The sequence below is a fragment of the Maniola hyperantus genome, chromosome 12 (genome assembly GCF_902806685.2).
Source record: "Maniola hyperantus chromosome 12, iAphHyp1.2, whole genome shotgun sequence".
Lineage (NCBI taxonomy): Eukaryota > Metazoa > Arthropoda > Insecta > Lepidoptera > Nymphalidae > Maniola > Maniola hyperantus.
Window position 1 is genome coordinate 5,751,033 of NC_048547.1, and position 22,755 is coordinate 5,773,787.

Consider the following 22,755-nt stretch of genomic DNA (forward strand, 5'->3'; position numbering starts at 1 on the left):
TGAAATATATTTTTTATGGATTTGACGAAATATCATATTTTACTTGTCTGGTTCATCAAATTTATTTATATTTAGTAACAAAATACAAAATTTTCACAACATCACCATCGGAAAAAGCTAATTCTTAATTTTAATTATTGACTCATTGAACTTTACGATATCCATAGCATTTTGCTTTGGATAGCTGAAGTAGTATTACAAAATTCCAGTAGATGGCGTAACAAAATGACTTGTTACTTGAAAATAAAATTATTATTTTGCCTTTGGATTGGTGACGGTTGAATTTGACGGTGTATTACAATTTTCTGAGTGCTTTTATTTCTTTTCCCTATTTCGTTTGTGAATTGTTTCTGCTATATGGACTCCGAGATTCTGCTAACCCGATTACTTGTGCTTGCTCCTGGATTTTTGATGATGCCAAACTGCTGACCTACGCTTGATACCGGACCCTCTGATGATTGCCTGTGATTTTGGATTTCGTTTATTATTTGAGTAAAATTTGAGTTGGCTCTAAATAAAATTGAGTTTCATCAGCTGTTCGATAGAGTGCACTAAATAAATTCGCATCTCACATTTTAGCTTGCACAATAATGCCATCACACTATAAGGAGTTGACCTACAAGGTACCGGCGACTTAAAGGAGTTTTACGCAAGCTTTAAATGAATGTATGACGTTAGCGATCTTACTTGTATATATTATCTTTGCTACTACCTACTTACGAAGCTAGTCTTGACTTTGAGAGTAAGTACTGTGTAGTCCGTAGGCCAGCCCATGTTGTAGTAGGGTGTTTTTTCTTTGTAGGTCCCTACCAAAAATTAATAAAAGTAGGTATATAAGAAATATAAAAAATATATCATTTAGGTCAGTATAAAAAACAAACTTAGAACTAGTCCTCAGATATAGTCCGTCCATGAGTTCACCCACAGTCCTTATTCTGAGGTTCACCCATAGCGTAGACCTCAGACTAAGTATTAAGGAGACTTGGTATTAAAATAGTACCTAATACCTTGTTAGAGCAAGCTAGTATAGAAAAGCTCTGAAGAGTGATAGAGACATAAACACAATTTTTTGTCTTTGTCATAGATTTTTTTTTTGTTGGACACGTTGTAGATTGTGCCCAACAAACCTCTGTGATAGTAATTTATTGCGAATATTACGAGTTTTTATTTAGTTTTCTGTTTTAAATTTAGTATTGAATGTGTGTAGAAGCTATTTATGGTGCATTGCTGTGTAACAGTTGTAGCAAACACAAATTAACAAACCTTTCATACGTAAGTATGATTCCTTTTGTTGTTTTGTCCCTTTCGGGTAATGTACGCGTCTGACAAGTCTCTTGATTCTTAGTCTGAGGCGTAGACGGAGTAAAAAATCTAGACAAAGGAACGTTTGCTTTCTCATTCACACTAAAACAGAGCACAAATAAAGTGATAAACAGAGACGCAGCTAACCTATTTTTTGCCCCTTACCGCGTAACCGATTTTTTCAAGGAATACAACTTTAGTTGCAAAACAAACTTTGAGAATTCGTGGCATCATTGTATTTCTCATTAGTTATTTACTTGTTTTCACATAAAAAACGTTTAATACAAATATTGTTGAGCGGTTTATACAAATATTGACTACTAAACAATGGTAATTGTCGTGTTATTCATCGTTACGTCGTGCTATCGCTATCTCACACGCGGGTACACAGTACCTACTTTAGTCTAGCTTTTTTATTCAGTCTACTATTGATTTTGTCTATGAACTCATGTGTGAAGCAGTGAAGTTTGTGAAAGTAGCTTTGCAAATAATAATTGCAGACTGCAGTAGTCTGATTGGGTTAAATAATCTTAAGATTCTTCCGGAATGGCTGATTACGATAGTGGTGATTCATTTATTTCTTATTTCACAATAATAAATAATTTGGTTGGCTGATGGCTCTCTTTTTTTCTGGTCGGTGTTGACTGTTGGCTCTCGTTTCGGCGCTCGCCCGCGCCCCGCCGGTTCCGCCATTTTGTGCGTAAGATTTGACCATTTGATTAAGCGTGGTTTTATAGTGTATGGTTTTATAGTGTAACTGTGTAAAAACTATAATTATTAAATGTTTTGAAGTTAAAGTAGTGTCTAAAAGTTTGTATAAAGAATGCAGACAGGTAGTGGAACGAAAAATCCACCATGGGCGCGTTCAAATGTGAACACAAACATGACCGGCATGAATCCCCAAATAATGGATCCAAACGCCGCTATGATGTCGCAACAAGGCATGATGCCCTTTCAACAAACTCAGGCAGTATTTAATCCAAGCATGATGCAAGCACAAAGTGGGATGACGATGCCAATGTCGGGCCAAATGCCAATGAACCAAATGGCTCAAGGTCAAATGTATCCAGGAAATGTTGTAGCGTATCCTACGCCGCGTGCTATGAACCCAAACATGTATCAAAACAACTCGTCGAACCCAACTCAACAGACAAACGAACAGCGCGTTTTCACTGGCACCGTAACAAAGACTCACAACGATTTCGGTTTCGTTGACCACGATGTTTTCTATCAAACCTCCGTGTGTGCAAAGGGTTCTATTCCTAAAGTAAACGATAGAGTATTAGTGGAAGCTACTTATAATCCGAACATGCCCTTCAAATGGAATGCAACGCGGGTTCAAGTACTGCCGAAGGGAGGACCAAACCAAAAAGTTAACCCCCAAAAGTCGAATGCGTATAACGCGGTTCCGCCGCCGTCTAACGCTAAGAAATCAATGTTATCACGTCGAGACGATCGCCGAGATGATCGAGGCCCACGTCGAGATGACAGACCAAACATTCCAATGATGAACAGGGTAAATATTTTACTACCTCGTAGCTTTTTACAGTGCCTGGCAAACAACTTGAACAAAAAGTGGCGAAGTAGGGAAAGTTGAATCCTGGACTCTCACACAGTAGTGTTTCCTTTTACATTTGCTCAGGTTGTTTACTGGGCACCTGTAGTTGCAGCTTGTAATGATCCATCATGAGTACTACTAGTTTGACAACCTCCCTGGCAGTGGTAAGCGCTGTGGTCTTATTAGTTAGTGGGAAGTTCTGGGTTTGATTCCCGGCAGAGGTTTAGAATTTTATAATTTCGAAATTTCTGGTCTGGTGGGAGGCTTCTTACCACCCTACCGGCAAAGCCGTGCCGCCAAGCAATTTAGTATTCCGGTACGATGCTGTGGAATAATAAAAAAAGATTCTTATGAATTGACAACCTCCTCCTTTTTTGAAGTCTGCCTGCTTCCACCTTAGATTGAATCATCAGTTACCACCAGGTGTGATTGCAGTCAAGGGCTAGCTTGTATCTGAAAAAAAAGAAAAAACAGTCTACATAGAGGTTTCACCCAGTGTTTCCATATGTAAATCGAGAATTACCGTGTTGAAGGGTTAAAATTACGGTGTTTCTAGATTAAATTACGGTGGATTAGCTAAAAGAAAACCGTGTAAATTACTGTGTCATTTTTAAAAGAAAAAACGTCACGAATTTGCTTTTTAATCAACTATTATTATTCTGAATCTGACTCTTCTAGCATAGCAATATCTTTTTCATATACGGATTTATCCATATCAATGTTTTGTTAAATCTCATTAGTTTTACATTTTACTCCTTCCTAATTGCTTGAATAAGGACGAAAATAGATTGCTGAGATTTGATGCTTAAACTGAGAGCAAGAGAAATGTTGCCATTACGAAATATGCTAACGTGACTGAGATTCGTACTCGTATTACGCAGTATATTATGAATTTTTAACGTGATTTTTGTATAACGGTGACACGGTCAAGGTAATGGCTATATTACCTTGACGGTAGATTAGGGCTGAATTACGGTGCATCTACGGTAATTACCGTGTACATGGAAACACTGGTTTCACCTATTTTTTATTCACTATAGGCACATGCTTGACCACAATCACACCTGGTGGACAGTGATGATGTGGCCTTAGATGGGTCCTTGTTTATATATGATTTATAATTGGTAGAGAACATAGATCTAGGATCTAGGATTGGTATGAACTCCAATCGGCGATGTTCCCACTAGATTACAACATGGGGCTATTCAAGGGGTGGAACAACAAATTCCTGAAAGACCAGCAATGCATCGGCAGTTCCTCTGGTGCCGCAAATGTTAATGACCCGCCTATTCGTTTGCTCGATATCTCTATTAAAAAAAAGAGTAGAGTATTCCAAACCTCAGCTATGTAATCAAGATGCAATACATTTTGTGTGTGTAAAAATATTTTTTCTTTCTCATCCTATTTTAGAAAAGATCCCGCACCAGAAGTCGTTCAAGGTCACGTGACCGACGAGACAGTCGTAACCGCAGGGACTCACCCCCACGTAAACGTACCTTTGTTCATCAGCCGTCACCAGCTAAATATGTTGTTCGAGTGCCAAGAATACCTCTTGACATGTAAGTAATATTTCAAAATTCTGCTTCTTTAATTAATATTTTTTTAAATACCATGAATCATGTTCATATGAAAACTTGTTTCGAAATTCATTGCTGCAGCTGGTAAGATATGAAAGTCGTAAAGACCCACCAAAACTTAGCTATAAATCAATCTAATGTAATAATCTGTTGAAAAGTTACTTAATGTTGTTGTTATCAATTGTCAAACAAAACCATACAATTTTTGGTATAGTCTGCGCCAATTAAATAGTTGTTCTTGAAGGTTCCGCAAGAGCTTCGCAATAGTATTTTTTAGGCGTCAGTGGGTCGCTGCATCCCGCGTTCGCCATCTGCATTAGTGTGAGTGCTACATTCGTACACAGTACACGAACGCGTGGAACAATACCTGCACGAGCTCTCAATTGCATTGTAGGTCAGACAACTATTTAACTGCCCGCTACTATAAATAACAATGTTGATAAATAACTTAAACATTACAGATAGATTGATTATTAACTTTGCCTGGTTAGACTTTTATGGTTCGGCTCCACTATCAGGACTCGGCAAAATATGATTTGTGATATCGCGAATTGTATGTTGAAAAGTATTCTTCTTCTCATTTACACTAATTCTGATGTAGTTCGGTGCTGAGTCAGCATTATTTTGCTGAATCCTGATACAATAACTGTATCATTAGACCTTGTCAAGCAAAACCTTTCTCAATAGTTTCTACTTTTAACATAGCAAGAAGTATCATTAAAAATTATTTAAAAAACCGATTTCCTAAACCACTACAAAGTAAAAAATAACTTGTTTCTACATGTGTATGTATGTTGAAGTTGGGCGAGCTTTACGCTTTGATTTCTAGTTTCTGTTATTGTGCTCGCCCCGACTTCATACATATACAACATGCGGAGAACATAGAAACATTATCTGTTGATTAAAAAATTAACTCCCCTTAAAATTTATGATCATTAAAATTTAACTCATTATGAAAATCATAATGAGTTAAATTTTAAAAAGAAGTATTTCAGAATCTAAGTTTAATTTAATAAATTCTTTCTCTTTCAGCCAAAAAATGGATGTGCCTACATTATCACAGAGATATACCAATCTGTATATACCCTCGGACTTCTTTAATGCACATGTCAAGTGGGGCGAGACCTTCCCGCCGCAGGCACCGTTTTCTCTGAACAATCCTTGTGCATACCACATTATGAGCAGAGATGCTCCTGATCCAAGTCCTAATGATGCTGTTTTAGAACCCCCAGATGCAGACTACAGATTTTCAGCTAAGGTAAAAAAAATAAAAAAAATATAGGTACAATGGCCTAACTCTGTTGTACACAACCTCTAAACTAAACTAAAATGGCACATCTAAATCTATTGCTATCCCTTTCATAATGTTGCTTGCGAAAAGGATAGCACTAAATTTAGACCTGTTAATTTAGTTTAGTTTAGAGATTGTGCACAAGAGAATTATTGGTCCCATTATAAATCTTTATTTTGATAAAAATTTACAAGGTAAACACTATGTAAGCCATGGTTAGTAGCAATGCAAAGTTCCTGGCCCCCAAACTAGGATTTCCTGCCCTATGAAAGCCAGTTTTTCGCCCGAATATATGTAGATACAATTATTAATAATGTAAATTTTAACTTACTTATAAGTTCTTAAACAGATTAAAGTTAAAAAACAAATAGTTTTCTCAATAGATGTAGGTAGGTAGATAAATTTTCAGAGACATTCATATCATTTTTCATTAAAAAATGAAGTAAATCAGAGTAAAGTTAAATAAAAACATGGATATTACAGTCTGAAGTCCTAGTCCATAAAATTGTTAAGACTTAGAAAAATTAGTATTAAAAAAATACAATTATGCTGTCAATATAATATGTAATTTAAATTTTTAAACTCTTTATAACAAACTAGATTGGTTTACCTTGAATTCTCAATATTGTAATTACATTTGGTCAGTTAATGTGCTCCTTGTTGCAGGTTATGTTGATTAGTATGCCAACATTAGAGAGTCTCTACCAAAAGTGTGGGCTAACAAAAGTTGATGACAAGGACAAACGTTCCACCAAAACACCCTTACATCCTACTAGGCTGATTAAATTCCTTGTGGGGCAAAAGGGTAAAGGGGGTGAGAACTTTGCTATAGGCGGGCCTTGGAGCCCTTCCCTCGATGGGGACAACCCAGACACTGACCCAGGAGTTTTGGTCAAAACTGCCATTAGAACTTGCAAAGCCCTTACAGGCATTGATTTATCCAGCTGCATTCAATGGTAAGTTTTCTATGGACTTTTTCTCTTGTCTAACTGGTGATTAATGTATCCAGAAAAGTCCATATTGTTTGTGCCCTAATCCTAATGGGATCTAGAGTATCCTCTTTTATTATTAATCGTTATTACTATGTACTGTTTTGCGTTCTTGTCAGATTTTGTCATTTGTGTAATTTCGATTGCGAATGAGGAATGCAGTTGTAATGATTAATCTGTAAAGAGGAAACTCTGGGCTTCAAAGTCACCATATCATGGTACAGTACACATTCATTATGTGAGTGATGAGCGGTCGTACATCGTGCACGGTTTGGCGGGGGAGCGATGTACCGTCCTGCAAAGCGCGTCGACTCTCGTACGGGATGTGTCGTGTCCATGCGGCGGACGGCGGCCCCAAGGCTGCAGTGTGAGTACGTATTATTACAACTTGGTTGCCCGCGCAGGTACCGAATGGTGGAGTTTTACTACTGGCGCGAGGGCAGCGGCGGCAAGGCACGACTTGAGTGTGTGGTGTTGTTCCTGCCCGACGTGTGGTCGGCTCAGCCGTCGCGCGTCGACTGGACGACGGTCACCGATCACTATAAGGCGGCCTGTGACGCGGCTTTGAAAAAACTAGACGGCGAGCAAGAGAAGAGTTCCGGCGACGTGGCACCGGCCTCGCGCCCTGACGACACCAGTGCAGCGGACAAATCCCAAATTGTTTGTTCCCAGTTTTGTTTCGTTTTGTTTCCGGCTGCGTGCGCTACTCCTAAGCCCCGATGACGTCGCCCGAGGTGCTGCCGATGCAGATCTGATGTTCACGTTTTAACAACATAGGCGACACAATTTTTTTTACTTTCTATATAGTAATAATAATTTAGAGTAGAACATTTTTTTATAAATAAGTAATTTACTAAGTGATTTTGTAAAATTTTCTCAGTTATTGCCTTGAGCCAATAGTTAATGCTTGTTTGATTGTCTCTATAATCGCAATTCACTTTTAGGAGCCCAAGGAATTAGACAAAAATGACAGTACAATTACGATAGATGAAAATGATGATGACGATGATGGAAAACCAGAACCGACTCATTATTCCAAAATTGATGTCAGAACGTTAAAAGCTGAACAATTGAAACAAGAGCTGCGCGCACGCAACGTAAGCTGCAAAGGTAAATATAGATTCTAATAGTATTCCTTGTATTTATTTTCCTTATATTTCATTTTTTTGGAAGTCCAGTTTAACACTGGAATTCATAGTCAAGTTCGGGGCTTTTTTAGGGAACCATTCAGATGACATTTGTCTAATTCAACTTTATTGTATTGCATTAAGGTTGAAAGTAACACATGTCGTCTGATTTATTGCCTAAAGAGGCGCCTATCTTGTCTATAAATTCCAGTGAAAAAAATCAAAAGTACATAGTCTTATATCTTTAAAACCCTGGTGTCCAAGTCAGTTTCGCACTTGACCCGTATTTATAGTGTATAATGCAATGTGTGATTTTAGGGGGTAGAAGTCAGCTAGTATCCCGTTTATCGAAATTAGTGAAGCAAGAGGAAGAAAAGGAACAGAAGGGTGAAGACGTCATGGAGGTGGAAGAAGAAGAACAAGAGGAAAACAAACCAGTATCAGACAAGAAGGAAGAGAAAGATAAATCTAATGGTTAGTAAAACATATTCACCGCCGAGTTTCTTGCTGGTTCTTCTCGGTAGGAACGGCATTCCGAACCAGTGGTAAATTAAAACTACCTGACTATTCGAATGCGCTTGTAAAAAGTCTACTTGAATAAAAACATATTCTATTCTATTCTATATATGTGGGTCAAGATAGGACAATAGTTTTTGAAGTAATACTTTACGCGAGACTTAAGCCGGTTGCAGACCGAAAACTAAGCTATGTTAAAGCTAAACTAAGTCAGCTGAGCTATACTAAGCTGAGCTAAACTAATAATATGTCCTGTGTACACCAAAACTAAGCGAAAGCTGAGGACAAGACTGACGAAGGGGTGCCTGGGTAGGTGGGGGGCTAAGCTTAGCTTGTGTAGCTGTGCAGTGGCATACATAACTACCTTAGTTTGTCGCATATTTTACTCTGGAATTAATTCTGCACCGGATTTTGCACCACCGTAAATTTCCGTGCTTTTTTAGGGTTCCGTACCTCAAAAGGAAAAACGGAACCCTTATAGGATCACTTTGTTGTCTGTCTGTCTGTGTCGGTCTGTCAAGAAACCTACAGGGTACTTCCAACCTACTTCCCGTTTTCTCTCCGTAAGAACCATCCTCGTACTGCAAGGAATATTATTAAGAAAGAATTAGCAAAATCGGTTCAGCTGTTCTCGAGATTTGCGATGACCAACACATTTAGTGATTGATTTTTATATTATATTATAGAAGATAAAGCTGACGAATCGGTTGCTATTGCCGACGAAAAAGAAGATAGTGAGGACAAGGATAAAAAGAATAAAGAAAGTGATAAAAAAGATGACAAAGACAAACCTGAAGAGAAGGTAGAAAAACCCAAAACGGAAAAGGAAATTGAAGAAGAAAAGAAAAAGGTAAGCATTGTTAGGGTAATGATGCAGTTCATACATTTTAGCACACACCTATAACTGCTTGTAAGCAGGGTACTCAGCTAGCCGTGTAGCATGCAACGTATCTGATACTGTATGAACCTGCAAGTGGGCACGGCTCGTCCACGGTCACCTCGTATACAGCTACGAGCTCCTACATGCCGTGTTCGCAGTGATAACGAGACTGGAGTAAAAACCGTCAAACACCCGTATTTATACAAATCGATTTAAGATGGCTGCCCCACCACAGATTGCGTGACATTGGATGAGTCAAATATTGTCTAATTCATTAAGCCACTTCCAAAAAGAAGGTGGTTCTCAATTCGGCCCCTTTTTTTAAAATGTATGTACTTTTTCGGGGTTTCTGGACTGATTTGCAAATATTTTTTTAATCAACACAGGATGTAACCTTCTGTTGCCTCACAATTAGCATCTATTAGCATAGGGAATAGCTCTCATTTGGTATTCTTCACTTCAATGGTAACTTTGGTAAATATTCTAATTCATTAACTTTTCATTCAATCATTATCCGTGGTGGTCCCATAAAAATTTCTGGATCCAACTCCTCAACCCTGATGCTGCAGGGTTGAGGAGTTGGACTACCCACCTAAGTTATCAAGATTCAGGAAGTGTTCATAGTGAATTAATGTTGTAGGTACCAAGCAACGACTTTATGCTTGTACTCCAAGTTCCAACTCCTCAATCCTGATGATGTAGGGTACAGCACTCCTAAACTACAGTGATTCAGGAACTGTAGATGCTGCCATATTATTTTTGGTGCCAAGCATAGACTACAACATTGAACTTCGTATCCCAACTCCTCAATCCTGATGCTGCAAGGTACTGAATTCCTAAGCTGTGGGGATTCGGGAATTTCTGATGGTGAATTAATATTTTAGGTATCAAGCAGCGGCTTCATGATTACACTCCAAGTCCGAACTCTACTGATGTTACCGACTACTCTACAACTCAAACCTGATAATGCATGGTACAACACTCCTAAACTATAGAGATTCAGGAACTGTTCCTCGTGAAATAATATTGTAAATGCCGAGCATAGACTTTGTTATTGAATTCCAAGTCCCAACTCTTCAATCCTGATGCTGCAAGGTACTAAACTCCTAATCCGTGTAGATTTGGAAAGTTTTGCTGGTGAATTGATATTTTAGGTACCAAGCAATGACTACTTACACTAAAAAGCTTAAAAAAAACCTTACCTAAATAAACCCCTTTAGGTTTCTTGACAGACACAACAGACAGACAATGAAGTAACCCTATAAGGGGTCCTATATTCCTTTTGAGGTACTGAACCGTAATAAACAGTAGAATAATAATAAATTGCAGCTAGAAAAGGAGAAGCAAGCATTGAAGCTGCGCTACGAGTTGCCCACGAGTCCGCACATCATTGTACACCCGTCCGCAACGGCCAAGGCGGGCAAGTTTAGTTGCAGTGTCGCCACCGTGTCGCTGTTGCTGGACTATCGCATCACTGATAACAAGGAACACAGCTTTGAGGTAAGTTCAAATCACAGGGAATTCACCCTCAACAGTACGCATATACAAGGTTTTGCATGAAAACAAAATCGTAAAATGTTCCCCTGTTTTGTTGTGATTGGTGGACTCAAAAGTCACGTAATCAAGACAATGTGCGGAATGAGGGTACCGAACGGGCGTGGGCCGACTTTTATGCTCAGCAGCTGCCTAATCTTGGCGATCGGGGGTGTTCGGATATTAGGTGTCTATAGGTGGTCTGTGGTTCAAATACATCAAGGGTTGATTTTTCAATAGGGTTTTTTACACCTAGTGAGAAAAATCTAAAAATGTATAAAGAAGATAATATTAGTAGTATCAAAAATGTTAATTTCAGTTTATTAAATTAATTGTAATGAATTTTATGGTTCATTTTAACGATTTCACACATGAAACTGTAGCCGTCATGACGAATCTAAAGAAAATGGCGGCTAGCTTATCCTACAATACGTTCTGAAGTTGTTATAGAACTATATTTTGTATGGTAGGTTATGACATTATGATGAAGATATTTTTATATCCGTATTTTCACGGATTCGGATCGGAAGAGTGCGTGATCGCTCTAAGGGATGGAATTTCCTATAATCCTGTCTTGGTAGGCACTTAAGACATATAATAAAATAATGGCAAGAAACATACACGTTTTCTTAATAATATTGACAACAGGAAAAATCAAAAACTAAATGCTATTTTCTTGTTATTAGCTGTTTGTGTTTGCTGAGCTGTTCAATGAGATGTTGATGCGTGACTTCGGATTCTACCTCTATAAAACTCTTTACACTTTGCCTGAAAAACCAGAAAAAATTGATGAATCGAAGGAAAAAGACAAAGGTGTAGAAAAGAAAGAAGAGAAGAAAGAAGAAAAGAAAGTAGATGACAAGAAAGAGGAGAAAAATGATGAGAAAAAGGTAAACATTGTTACAACATGTTAACAAAATCTCTAAAATGGTGTTAGGACTGTCTTCTTTACAATTGTTCCTGCAAAAAAGAATGGCAATACTTTCACATCTTTCAATGTTTATATTTTATTGACATTTTTATGCTTATTTCTTTTGAAATGAAACTTCTTTTTGTATGATGGTGTCGATTTTATTTCTTTGTTATTAATTTTTGTGATTAATTACCTTATGTGACTCCACATTGTAGACACCATTTTGAAATTAGCTATTGGACCGAATACTTTTTTGGGAATGTTGAAAGTGGATGCCATTTTGTAATTTTTTGTTATTATAAGATAGGAAACTTGTGGAAATATTACAAAATGACCGCCGAGTAATGACTTACCAAAGTTTCACTTCTGCATGTATGATGGAAACATGCAACAATTTTTGTCTGTGGTACGTAAAATAATCATTTGTTAATTTATTCATTCAAAAAGGAGGACAAAGATAAAAAGGATGATAAGGATAAAAAGGATGACAAAGACAAAAAGGATGACAAGGAAAAAAAAGATGAGAAGGACAAAAAGGATGAAAAAGACAAAAAGGATGAAAAAGACAAAAGGGATGACAAACGCGATTCGCGCAGGCGAGAAAGAAAGGTAAGTTACTCAATGCTTTTTTAAAATAAAATACATCTATACTGCAATATCCCGTCTTCCGTCCGTCAGTCTGTTATATTATATTCACGTTTTACAGGTTACATTCTGAAAAGGCATAGTTTTACTAACTAAAACATTATATTTTCGAAATTCACTTTTATGCTCTCTAGATTTAAGAAACATTAATGTTAACTTGGCTCTACACTATATCTAGCGGCTCCACATGCTTGCCAATGCTTGGGAGTGCTTTCTCGTTCGATCCGATTGGCTGCAAGCTAAACACTGTGTGTACAAAGTACTTTGTGGTGCTTGCCAATGCTTGTCGATTGTTGTTTGCGGAAAGCGTCTGGCGGCACCTATACCTATAGTCGAAATCGGGGTATGAGGCGGGGGGACGCCCCGCTTATCCGCACTCTCCCGCACCGGGTTAGCGCGGGGGTGTACGGGGCGTCCCCATTGCCATTGCGACCTGTCGCGTACTATAGAAACAGTATAATAGTACAGTTCTTACAATTCACGAAGGCGAGTGGACTTTACGTGTGGTTACGTAGGATACAAGGGCATTGCGTAAGTGTGCGTGCATGTCGGACCAATCAGTCGCGAGCAAGCGCTAGCAAACGCACACATTCAGTGTACGTTACTTATACCGATACGACTTAAACACAAGCATGGGCCACTCGCCTTCGTGAATTGCAAGAACTGTATCCATTTCATTTCAAACATAGTTGAGTGGTTGCATACAGTAAAGTGCACCATCACACAATATTGACAAAAGAATCATTAAAATCGGTTCTTATTTGGCGAAGAAATCGCGTAACAAACATACAAAAAGACACACATTCGAATTGAGAACCTCCTCCTTTTATCAAGTCGGTTAAAAATATGCTATGCCTGGTTAAAACCCTACTGTTTACAAAGCTATTACACTGATCGCGAGCAATTTACTCTTATTAATTGAGGAGTTCCGTTCTCCATCGAAGATATTCATCAGATCTTTACCAAATTAAAATGGGACCACCTCTGAAGTATGTCCTACAGAACAAAAAAAGAATTATCAAAATCGGTTCATAATTGACGTAGTAATCGCGTAACAATCATACAAAAAAAAACATACAGTCGAATTGAGAACCTCCTCCTTTTTTTGAAGTCTGTTAAAAAATATCAATAAATAGGACTCGCACAGCGATGATGAACGCAGCCAATCCCCAAGACGTCGCAGCCGCGGCGTAGACTTGCCCCCGGACCCGTACCTGCTGCTGTCGCTCGTGTACTTCGACACGGCGCGCGGAGGCACCGTCACGCGCAAGGACCTGCAGAACCTGTTCATGAGCCTCGGCCTGCAGCTGTCGCGCTCCCAAGTGCGCAACATACTGGAGAAAGTGTGCATTCGAGACAACTTCAGTTACAAGTAACTTTTTTCTTGAATTCATTTTGTTTGTTTTCTCGCAAATGAGAGAGAAATAGTATACAAGTCTCGGCCGAAAAACAATTAACGACGTCGTTTAGATAAATAATGTGAGAATAATAATCGTAATATATAAAAGGAGAAGGAGACTGACTGACTGATCTATCAACGCACAGCTCAAACTACTGGACGGATCGGGCTGAAATTTGGCATGCAGATAGCTATTACGACGTAGGCATCAGCTAAGATAGGATTTTTGAAAATTCATTCCCTAAGGGGGTGAAATATGGGTTTGAAATGTATGTAGTCCACGCGGACGAAGTCGCGAGCATAAGTTAGTAAAAAATATTTTAATCCCAATTTTGTGGACAACCCTTGCAGATTTGCGTAGGACAAATATTTTATTTGCAATACATTATTGTGACCTTTTAAAAATCGGAGGTTTTTTAAATCACGTTTTTTGTGGTATCTTATCAGTACAGTACGCGGTCGAAAGTAATGTACATTAACCTTAAGAAGGAGAGCAGATTTGTAGAGCTATGTCTCCGTCGTGTCGTGACAAAATGTCATGTACGAGTGACAGAGACAACGCTCTACAAAGCCGAAACGTAATTCTAAAGGCTGATGTACATTACTTTCTGCCGCGTACTGTAATCTTCAGTACTATTACGTGTCTTCGTTTTTACTAGCGTTCTGGACATACCTTGTATAAATAAAATATTCTCTGTGCAGGGCTCTTATTCAGACTATCAAAGACCTGTCCGCCGGCTCACAGGAAGCGATTCAAGACTTGCCGCTCGATGGCACTGTGGTTCCCAATGAAGTGCCTCCACACGTAAGTATTTAGTACAAATTATTATTCAATGCAAATACGTATTTCTTAATATTCATAAAATCTCTTTTATTTCTAATACTAACTGATTCAAAATTTAATTTATGCAAAATGGTGCACATAAATAATAATAATTATTATTTATTCAGTTAAGTTGTTATGAACACACACCTACTGTTTATTCTTTTATATCTTATTTGACTTATTTATAATTATGTACGGAATCCTAAAAGAGCAAAGGCCGACTCGCACATGATCGGTTTTTTTTAAATATACGGTATTTGACAACTAGTCAAATCAGTAACTTTTTATCAAACGTCAAAATGCACGCTTAGCCGGTGTGTGACGTCACAATCATTTGACGTACTTTTTTTAGTTAAACGATAATTTAAAATGGTTATTACACTTAAAACCAACAAAGGACGTGGATTTTACGTATTTTGGAAGACCCTCTATTTATTAATCACAGAGAAATAATTTATTTTTGATGTAGTCAAATACCCAATTTATTGAATATTGTAGATAGCGGAGTTGGAGGCCACCATCGCGTCAGGCAACAGAGAGCTCCTGCCCGTGTTCAACAGAGACAGCGATGACGGCGAGCCTGCTGCTACCGGCACCAAGGATGTCAGCGACAGTGGTGCGTATCGCGTCCATCCGGCACCAATGTCTTCCAACGATATCTGGGCTCTTAGAATTTGTTTCTTATCGCAACTTATTAAGATTCAATTATTAATGGAAGTGTCAAGTATGCTTTTGGTAGTCAGTTTAACCTTCTAACAGTTCCTAATTTTTTTCATAGTTTTACGTTTTCACTTTTGTCGGCCCTACTGACTGACAAGTTACAGGATTCCATACCTGAAGGGTGCCAACTGGACTATTACTAAGTCTTCGCTGTCCGTCCATCTGTCAGCGGGCTGTATCTCGTGAAGTGTATGGGTAGAAAGTTGAAATTTTCATAGAATGTGTATTTCTATTGTCGCTTCTTCTTCTTCTTCTTCTTCCTTACCTTATCGCACGCTACGTGGGGTCGGCATAACATGTCTTCTTCTTCCACTCATTCCTATCATTCGTCCATGTGTATTTCTATTGCCGCTATGACAACAAATAATAAAATTTCGAAGTAGCCGCCATGAAAAAAAAATGTTTTTTTTTCTATACGTTATGGTACGAACGAAACCTTTTGCGTGCGTATCTGACTCCTACTTGACTGATTTTTTTGGACTGATAAAGAATTTTTAATAATCGTAATAAAATGTCCATATAGGCGTAGTGATGTACAAGTCGAGACTAGTCGACGTAGGCGCGCTGGTGCTGGGCGCGTCGCGCTGGGCGGGCGAGCGCGCGCGCCTCGAGAGCGCGCTGCGGGACGTGACCGCCGCGCTCAAGGCCGCCCGCGCCGCCGCCGCGCGCACGCAAAGCGCCGAGCGCGGCGCACAGTCCCAGCTCAACGACGTGTCCTCCGCCTTGAACGCTGCTCGCGCGAGGATCGCTTCACTCACGGTACGTACTGTGACACTACAACCGCTTCAAAAAGTGTAGTATATTTATTTAGTTCCTAAAATAGAGTAAAGGAGACCCTGATGCTACTCAAGCGAGAATTGCTAATTTCGTAGTTCCTAAATTAGATCAAAGGAGACCAACGCGGAGAGAGGCGCGCAGTTACACAAAACTTCTCTGCTTAGAGTTGCTCGAGCCTTGGTTCTTATTGCCGTAAACTCGCTATAGCGACTAGCGACATTAACAAACTATGAAGTAAAAAGTTGCTCTCACACAAAAATAGTCGCGCCTGTAATTGGTACGAAAAATTGAAAATATATAATTGTAAAGAGTGCTATTTATTTTTGTACTATGTCAAGGGAAAAAATGCGCCCATGACCGCCCGAGTAAACTCTGCAGACGCACGCAGAACGTGCAGGGAGGCGCACAATTGCAACTCAAAACGCATTTCCTGGTTGAAGTTAATGTTTAACAACCTCTCGGGTACATTAACAAGCGCTGTAGCGGTCTCATAATGGGACCTTGCTCGACTTCCCGCAGGGCAATTTGAAAATTTTAATTATATTAGATCTGATCCCCAATTTGATTGGTTGATTCGCTGTTTACATTTTTTCACAACCAATCAAAAGGCAGAATTTGTGGACGATTACGATAACGATGAAATCGTTATTCTTACACAATTGGGGGGCAGGTCTGGTTAAAAGCTGTAGCCGCTTCCCAACAACCAAAGTCGTACCGCGCTTGGCGGTATGGATTTAATCAAACTGACATATCCCTTCCAATTTAAATCACTTTCATCCTAGATTAATAACCAGCAAGCTATTTTTAGGCACTCATATTCAATACAAACGTTTTTTTAAAATTATTATTGTGTTGTTTTTACAGGCCAGCTCTAAAATATTCCATTCCGCACTCAAGAGCATCCAAGCGAAAGTAGAAGCAGTGGTCAATATCAAATATGAAGACGACGACGTAGTGGAAGTTTTCAATGGCCCAATGAAGTAAGTTGTAGCTGCAAATAATTTTTCTCTATAGTTCTTTTCTGAGTTTTATGATTTTATGTGTCATAGGGTATTGGACTGTAGTAATAAAATGATGTGACTTTTGTATAGCGGTAGTTTATGGCCCTTGCCATGGCTTAATAAGAATTCATTATTAAAAATAATAATTTTAATAAAAATTATGAGTTGTATTTATTTTTAACATAATTCATCATTATTGTCATGCCGTACGGAATGACGTCACAAAGCATATGTGACAAATTTTTTTTAAATTTTAACAAAAAATATTTTCCTACGGAAATTACTCTTTTTTATTTAATCTTTTTAATAATGAATTCTAGCCCCATAAGCTACCGCTATACAAAAAATCACATCTTTTTGATAACTACAGTCCAAGACAAGACCTTATATCTCTTCTCATTTTGAATACATAATTTTTGTGACGGCACTGGTGTACGGGAAAATTCGAACGAGTTTACATTACATACATTAGATTTATAGTGATGTGTGAATATTTTTCGTAAATAAATAAAATCAACTTAATTTTGTCTCTTTATAAACTTACTGGAGTATATTTTCTTATTATTTATATTTACAGATCCGAAGATAGAAAAGACAGAAAAGATGAGAAAGACGTAAAACCAGTTGTCGCAGAGAAGAAAGAGAAACAAGATATCAAACACAAATCTGATGATGATAAAGATAATATTGCTAAAGAAGAGAATACACTCAAAGAGAGTGACCCTACCGACAAAGAAACTGACATAACCACAGCTGAGAACATGGACCTTGATGACAAGGAGTAATATTAAATAAATGTAAATTTAAAAACTACCACAATTGTAAGTTACAAGAACAATGGCCGAATACTGAAAAGTCAAACCATCTTGTACAACAACCTAGTAGAACTGATGAACCTACGAGACTGAGGGGTTATTCTTAACAAAATAAATTGCAGTCTGCAACTTGTTTGTGTTTACAACTCTTTTCAAGATCTTATGAATACATACTAAGAAACTGTCATGTCAAAAGTACGATTATAATCCTTATTTTAAAGGTCCTTTGATATGACAGATGAGACAGTTAAAATGCTGAGTGAGTTCTTATTTTGTATGGACTTGCTAGTGTTCAGCTTCATAGAACACGATTTTTGTTTGAATAGCCTTCTATAGGTACAGTTCTTGCAATTCACGAAGGCTAGTGAACTTTACTTGTGGTAACGTCGTTAACATGGTCAATGCGTAAGTATGCGTGCATGTCGGACCAATCAGTCGCGAGCAAGCGCTGTCAAACGCACACATTTAGTGTACCTTACGTATACCGATAAGACTTAAACACAAGCATGAGTTGAGGCGTGTAGTTGCAAAACCCGCTAAAATACTTTTTTTAACTCCCCTTTTACACTTGAAAAAAACTTGTAACGCTTTCTGACTAAACAAACGCAATCCTGTTAGGTATTAAAATTATCGTTGGAGGATCGGAAAACAGGATATAATAAATCTATAGGCAATATTATCTTTTTTTTTAAGTTATCGGCGAAAGTAAATTCATTGTAGAGGAATTTGAAACTCACTCATAGTTATAGAGGCTTATGACATTTACAGATGACATTTAAGGGGGTTTTGCAAGGAACATTATTGAGAGCTACTATAACGTTTGGATAGTGTTATGCAATAAATTTTAGTATGAAAACTTGAAAATTATAATTAGCCAACAGGAAAATAATAAAACACATCAATATTATTGTTGAGGAGTTTATTACATAGAAAAAAAAAAACAAAAATTCTATAAATTCAAAACACGTGTTATAATGCATACATTTTCAAAATGTATGAAATTAAACAGAGTACACCGTTAAGCATATTATACAAACGAAAATTTATGTAAATCCTATTTTTATATTATAAATGTGAAAGTTTGTGAGGCTGTATGGATGGATGGATGTTTGTTACTCTTTAACGCAACAACGCATGAACCGTTTTGGCTGAAATTTGGCACAGAGATAGATTATAGTTTGGGAATACAGACAGGCTTTTTATCCTGAGAATTACAGAGTTCCCGCGGGAATTAAAAAACCTTAATCCATGCGTACGAAATCGCGGGCATCCTCTAGTGATAAATAAAAAAGCATGGATTTGACTCGCTCCAGCAATGCACGGGGCTGCAATTATTTAAACAGTATGGCATAATATTAGTGTAAACTAAACATTTGAAAAGAGCAACTGCCAAGTTTCTTGCTGGTTCTCCTCGGTAGAAACGGCATTTTGAACCAGTGGTAAATTATTATGACGATTCAAAAGCACTTGTAAAAGTTTCTACACATACGAACTTATCTCTTCAAATCCGCCCTCACACAAGTCACACGCGTCTACGGAATCATCATTGTCCTCGATCCGATTGTCTAGAAACAGCTGAGTCTGCGCTCTTTCTTGGATTTTTTTATAAAATTCTAAGCTTTCTACTTCTTGCCAGTTGTTGCCAAAGTGGGTCGACAAGAGTTTGACGACATCTTGTAGCTTCGATTGCTTGGGCACGATTTTGTGGGGTTGAATCAGTACAGGTTGTATATTTATAATTTTTTTATTTTTCTTTGTAATTATTTTTTTTTCGTTTAGTTCACTGTTATAATTTACTTCTCCCTGTACTAAAATATTGTTTGTTTTTGTCCGGGTCAAAAAAAAGCGCTTGCTTTTCATGAAAGGAAAATGCCAGCTGCTTGTGGGTTTTATAACTGACTCATATCCCTTTTTCCAGTCGTACACTGCAATATCTGCAAGACCTGTGCATGTTGCGTTTTCCTCCAATACTGAAACGTATTCTAAAGGCGAAACTATCACCTCCTTACCCTTAAGGGTTTTTTCTATTTTTGCAAATACCCGGTCAGGAGGAATAAACGAGTGGCCAACGACAGGGAATACTAATTCCACTTTTTTAACATGTCTTGGAGCCTCCGTGTAAAGCCACTTTCCGAGCATAGCAACCATACCTGTGTTTTTATTCTGACCAGAACACCCATCAGATATAATTCTCAAAATTGTTATTCGTTCATCAAAACTCAGTTTCTGTAAGAAATGGTAGACTGCGCTTATAATTTCGTTACTTCCCTTGGCATGCGTTGTTTCATCCCAATAGTACGAGTGTACATTTTGTTTAGTTAGTTTTGCTTTCGAATTCCCCAAAACTATGGCAAAATGATAAAAGCTGAATTGCCGGCTATAATATGCTGACTGGTCAGGTAATTTCGGCAAGGCCTGATTTTTTTGACAGTCGAATGTAATAGTTTGAATGTGCTCACTGTCATTTTGGAGAATTTTGTAAAATGCTTTAAATTTTAGACGGTGAATCCTTTTCTCAATCATTAACTCGTTTCTTTTAGATGTTTCGGGTTCCGATTTTAAACGTTCATCTATTGCGATACAAGTCGAGCACACATCTGTTCTAGGGGACCCAAAACCAATATTGTACTGCGTGTTAAATATCTTTCTGAAAAAACTTTGCTTAACATGGAGCGCTGGTTCACGAGCCTGGTTGTAAAGGCGCCACATTTTTCGAATGTTTAACTCCGGAGAAAGATACAGTCTGTGAATATTTTTCGATCGGCAATAGTGGCTTTCCTGTCCTTTAAATGATTCTATAAACCACTGTACCGAATATTTTTTTGCTTCAAACTTTACACTATTTCGGTCACCACCTCTATTTTCTGTTGGCATCGAACCACCACTCTCATAGAATCGATTCAGGACACCTTGAATACGGTCTTTTTTAATTAAAAGTGCTGCTGTAAATGTTTTTTGACACACAGGAATATTTTTTCCATCCTTTCCGAGAATAGTGTATTTTATTGCTTTTTTCCTTTTACTGTTAGCTTTGCCAGCTTTAGCTTTAGTTACAGAGCAATATTTTAACAAAAAGTTATCTTGCGATAATTTGTTTGAGCATCGATAAAAATTTTTGTGAAACTTTCGGATATCTTGACAAGTTAGTTGACTGCAACGAAATGCCTTTTGATCATGATTGCACTTTGGAAATTGAGGTAATCCAGTGGGCTTGTACCTAGAAAAAACATATAATCTCTAATTAATTCTCAAAACAAAAGAGTTGGACTCAAACACGAAGGGTTCCGTACTATCGTACAAGAAATATCACTTTTTAATTTTTTTTATTTTCATGGCGGCCATTTTTAAACTTTTATTATTTGTTATTATAGAGGCAATAGAAATATACACTCTGTAAAATTTTAAACTCTCTACCTATGATGGTTCACGAGATACAGCCCGCTGACAGACAGACAGACAGACGGACGGACGGACGATTTAGATTTTATAAGTAGGTACACATTATAGGTAGGTAACTAGGTACATAAGCAAAACGATTAACAAGCTCATTATTCATTCAGAAAAATATAGAAACAACTAGCTTCTGCTCGCGGCTTCACCCGCGTGAATTTTGGTTTTGTAAAAATCCCGCAGGGACCTTGGATTTTTATGGGATAAAAGATAACCTGTGTGTTAATCTAGTTTATAGCCTATCTTCATTCCAAATTTCAGCTAAATGAGTTCAGAGTTGTGAAGAAGTAACAATCATACACACACATACATACAAGCTTTCACCTTCATATTAATTAGGTACCTATTGAAGGCGAAAGTTTAGTGATTATGATTAAATAAGCTGTTATTCAAAAATCGAGCTATCTATAATATACAGCAAATATCAAATCTGTTCAGCGTGTAACTCCCGGCCACTTTATTGTTTCTTGCAGCGCTTTGCATAACACCATTTTTTGAACAAAATAATATAGAATCAGGTCAACTTTTTACTCACCGTTTATCACGAGCCACTTCACGTTTCCACAAAGCTTTATTGATAGGACGTTTCCGTGAGTGTTTAGGGTCACATTTTGTCACTAACTGCATCATTTCATCCATTTTATGTTTTTAAATTCAATAAAACTCGATTACACTTTTTCACTACTCAACACAAATCGCCATACTGTTTGTCAGGTCACGTGGTGCGTACCAAGCTCTGTGATTGGTCGATTCTGTTTTAGAGGAGTTTGAAATTCACCCATGTCATTATAGCGGATTTTGTTACCAAGCATGAAGTTAAAGTTATAATTTAGTGCTGTTATAGTGGGATTTGCTCGGAAATGAGTTATTCACCTAATAGAGATTTGAGAAACCTATCAGGAGAAATCAAAAAGTCGATTTCTATATAAAATCGTTTTAGCGGGTTTTGCAATTACACTTCTCAGTTGCCTTCGTACTATACTAAAGTTCAATGATCATTCGGCATACAATAACGCGAATGTGAAATGACCACTTAGGCACTGGCGAATTCGCGGTAATGCGAAAGCGGGGCGGTTGCCATATTCGCGGTACAGCGTTCATAGTATTTTTCCTTTACTTTAGGCAGTTTTCGGTCATTTCATATACACAATCGCAACAAACATTACCGACTAGTTGATCTGCTCGCATTAGAGCGGCGTTGCACAAAGCGTCAAGATACTATATCAATCATTTAGTATGGTACATGTCGCACTAGACTGTCGCAGCATAGAGAATATAGCGACGCGCCGCGCAGCGCTGCTGTAATGCGGTCCGGCCTTAATAGTAAAAGAATTATTATTAACTAGCCTCGTCCTCCGCGTGGACTACACAAATTTCAATTTTACCCACCCAGGGGTTAAATTTTTTAAAAATCCTTAGCGGATGTCTATGTTATA

At 37.9% G+C, this 22,755-nt stretch overlaps 1 protein-coding gene and 1 long non-coding RNA gene across 3 annotated transcripts; one reads left to right on the forward strand and one right to left on the reverse strand.

The window, feature by feature from the left end:
- Positions 1 to 1,863: 1,863 nt before the first annotated feature.
- On the forward strand, positions 1,864 to 18,378 carry LOC117987262 (cell division cycle and apoptosis regulator protein 1-like). Of its 2 annotated transcripts, none has more exons than XM_069502040.1 (17): positions 1,864 to 2,818; positions 4,271 to 4,419; positions 5,470 to 5,695; positions 6,395 to 6,684; positions 7,122 to 7,377; positions 7,662 to 7,827; positions 8,163 to 8,318; positions 9,056 to 9,210; positions 10,570 to 10,740; positions 11,460 to 11,663; positions 12,134 to 12,295; positions 13,468 to 13,703; positions 14,433 to 14,535; positions 15,055 to 15,172; positions 15,800 to 16,035; positions 16,918 to 17,033; positions 17,632 to 18,378. In XM_069502040.1, exons 1-17 carry the CDS (start codon positions 2,126 to 2,128, stop codon positions 17,837 to 17,839), a joined length of 3,645 nt encoding a protein of 1,214 aa, XP_069358141.1. In that variant the 5' UTR covers positions 1,864 to 2,125; the 3' UTR covers positions 17,840 to 18,378. The 2 variants fall into 2 exon arrangements, with proteins under 2 accessions (XP_069358141.1, XP_069358140.1); XM_069502039.1 differs by having other exon boundaries at positions 1,867 to 2,818; positions 9,047 to 9,210.
- A 393-nt stretch (positions 18,379 to 18,771) lies between these two features.
- LOC138403057 (uncharacterized) lies at positions 18,772 to 22,295 on the reverse strand. The gene is made up of 2 exons (XR_011237347.1): positions 21,855 to 22,295; positions 18,772 to 21,086 (listed from the first exon to the last, which is right to left on the reverse strand). It is a non-coding gene; the product is annotated as an uncharacterized lncRNA (long non-coding RNA).
- Positions 22,296 to 22,755: the final 460 nt, after the last annotated feature.

Bases quoted from the DNA above. Each gene is read 5' to 3' on its own strand.
- LOC117987262 (XM_069502039.1), top strand. From the start codon at position 2,126: ATGCAGACAGGTAGTGGAACGAAAAATCCACCATGGGCGCGTTCAAAT. The intron at 2,819-4,270 runs GTAAATATTTTA...ATCCTATTTTAG, and splicing joins ACATTCCAATGATGAACAGG to AAAAGATCCCGCACCAGAAG. The intron at 7,828-8,162 runs GTAAATATAGAT...GTGTGATTTTAG, and splicing joins ACGCAACGTAAGCTGCAAAG to GGGGTAGAAGTCAGCTAGTA.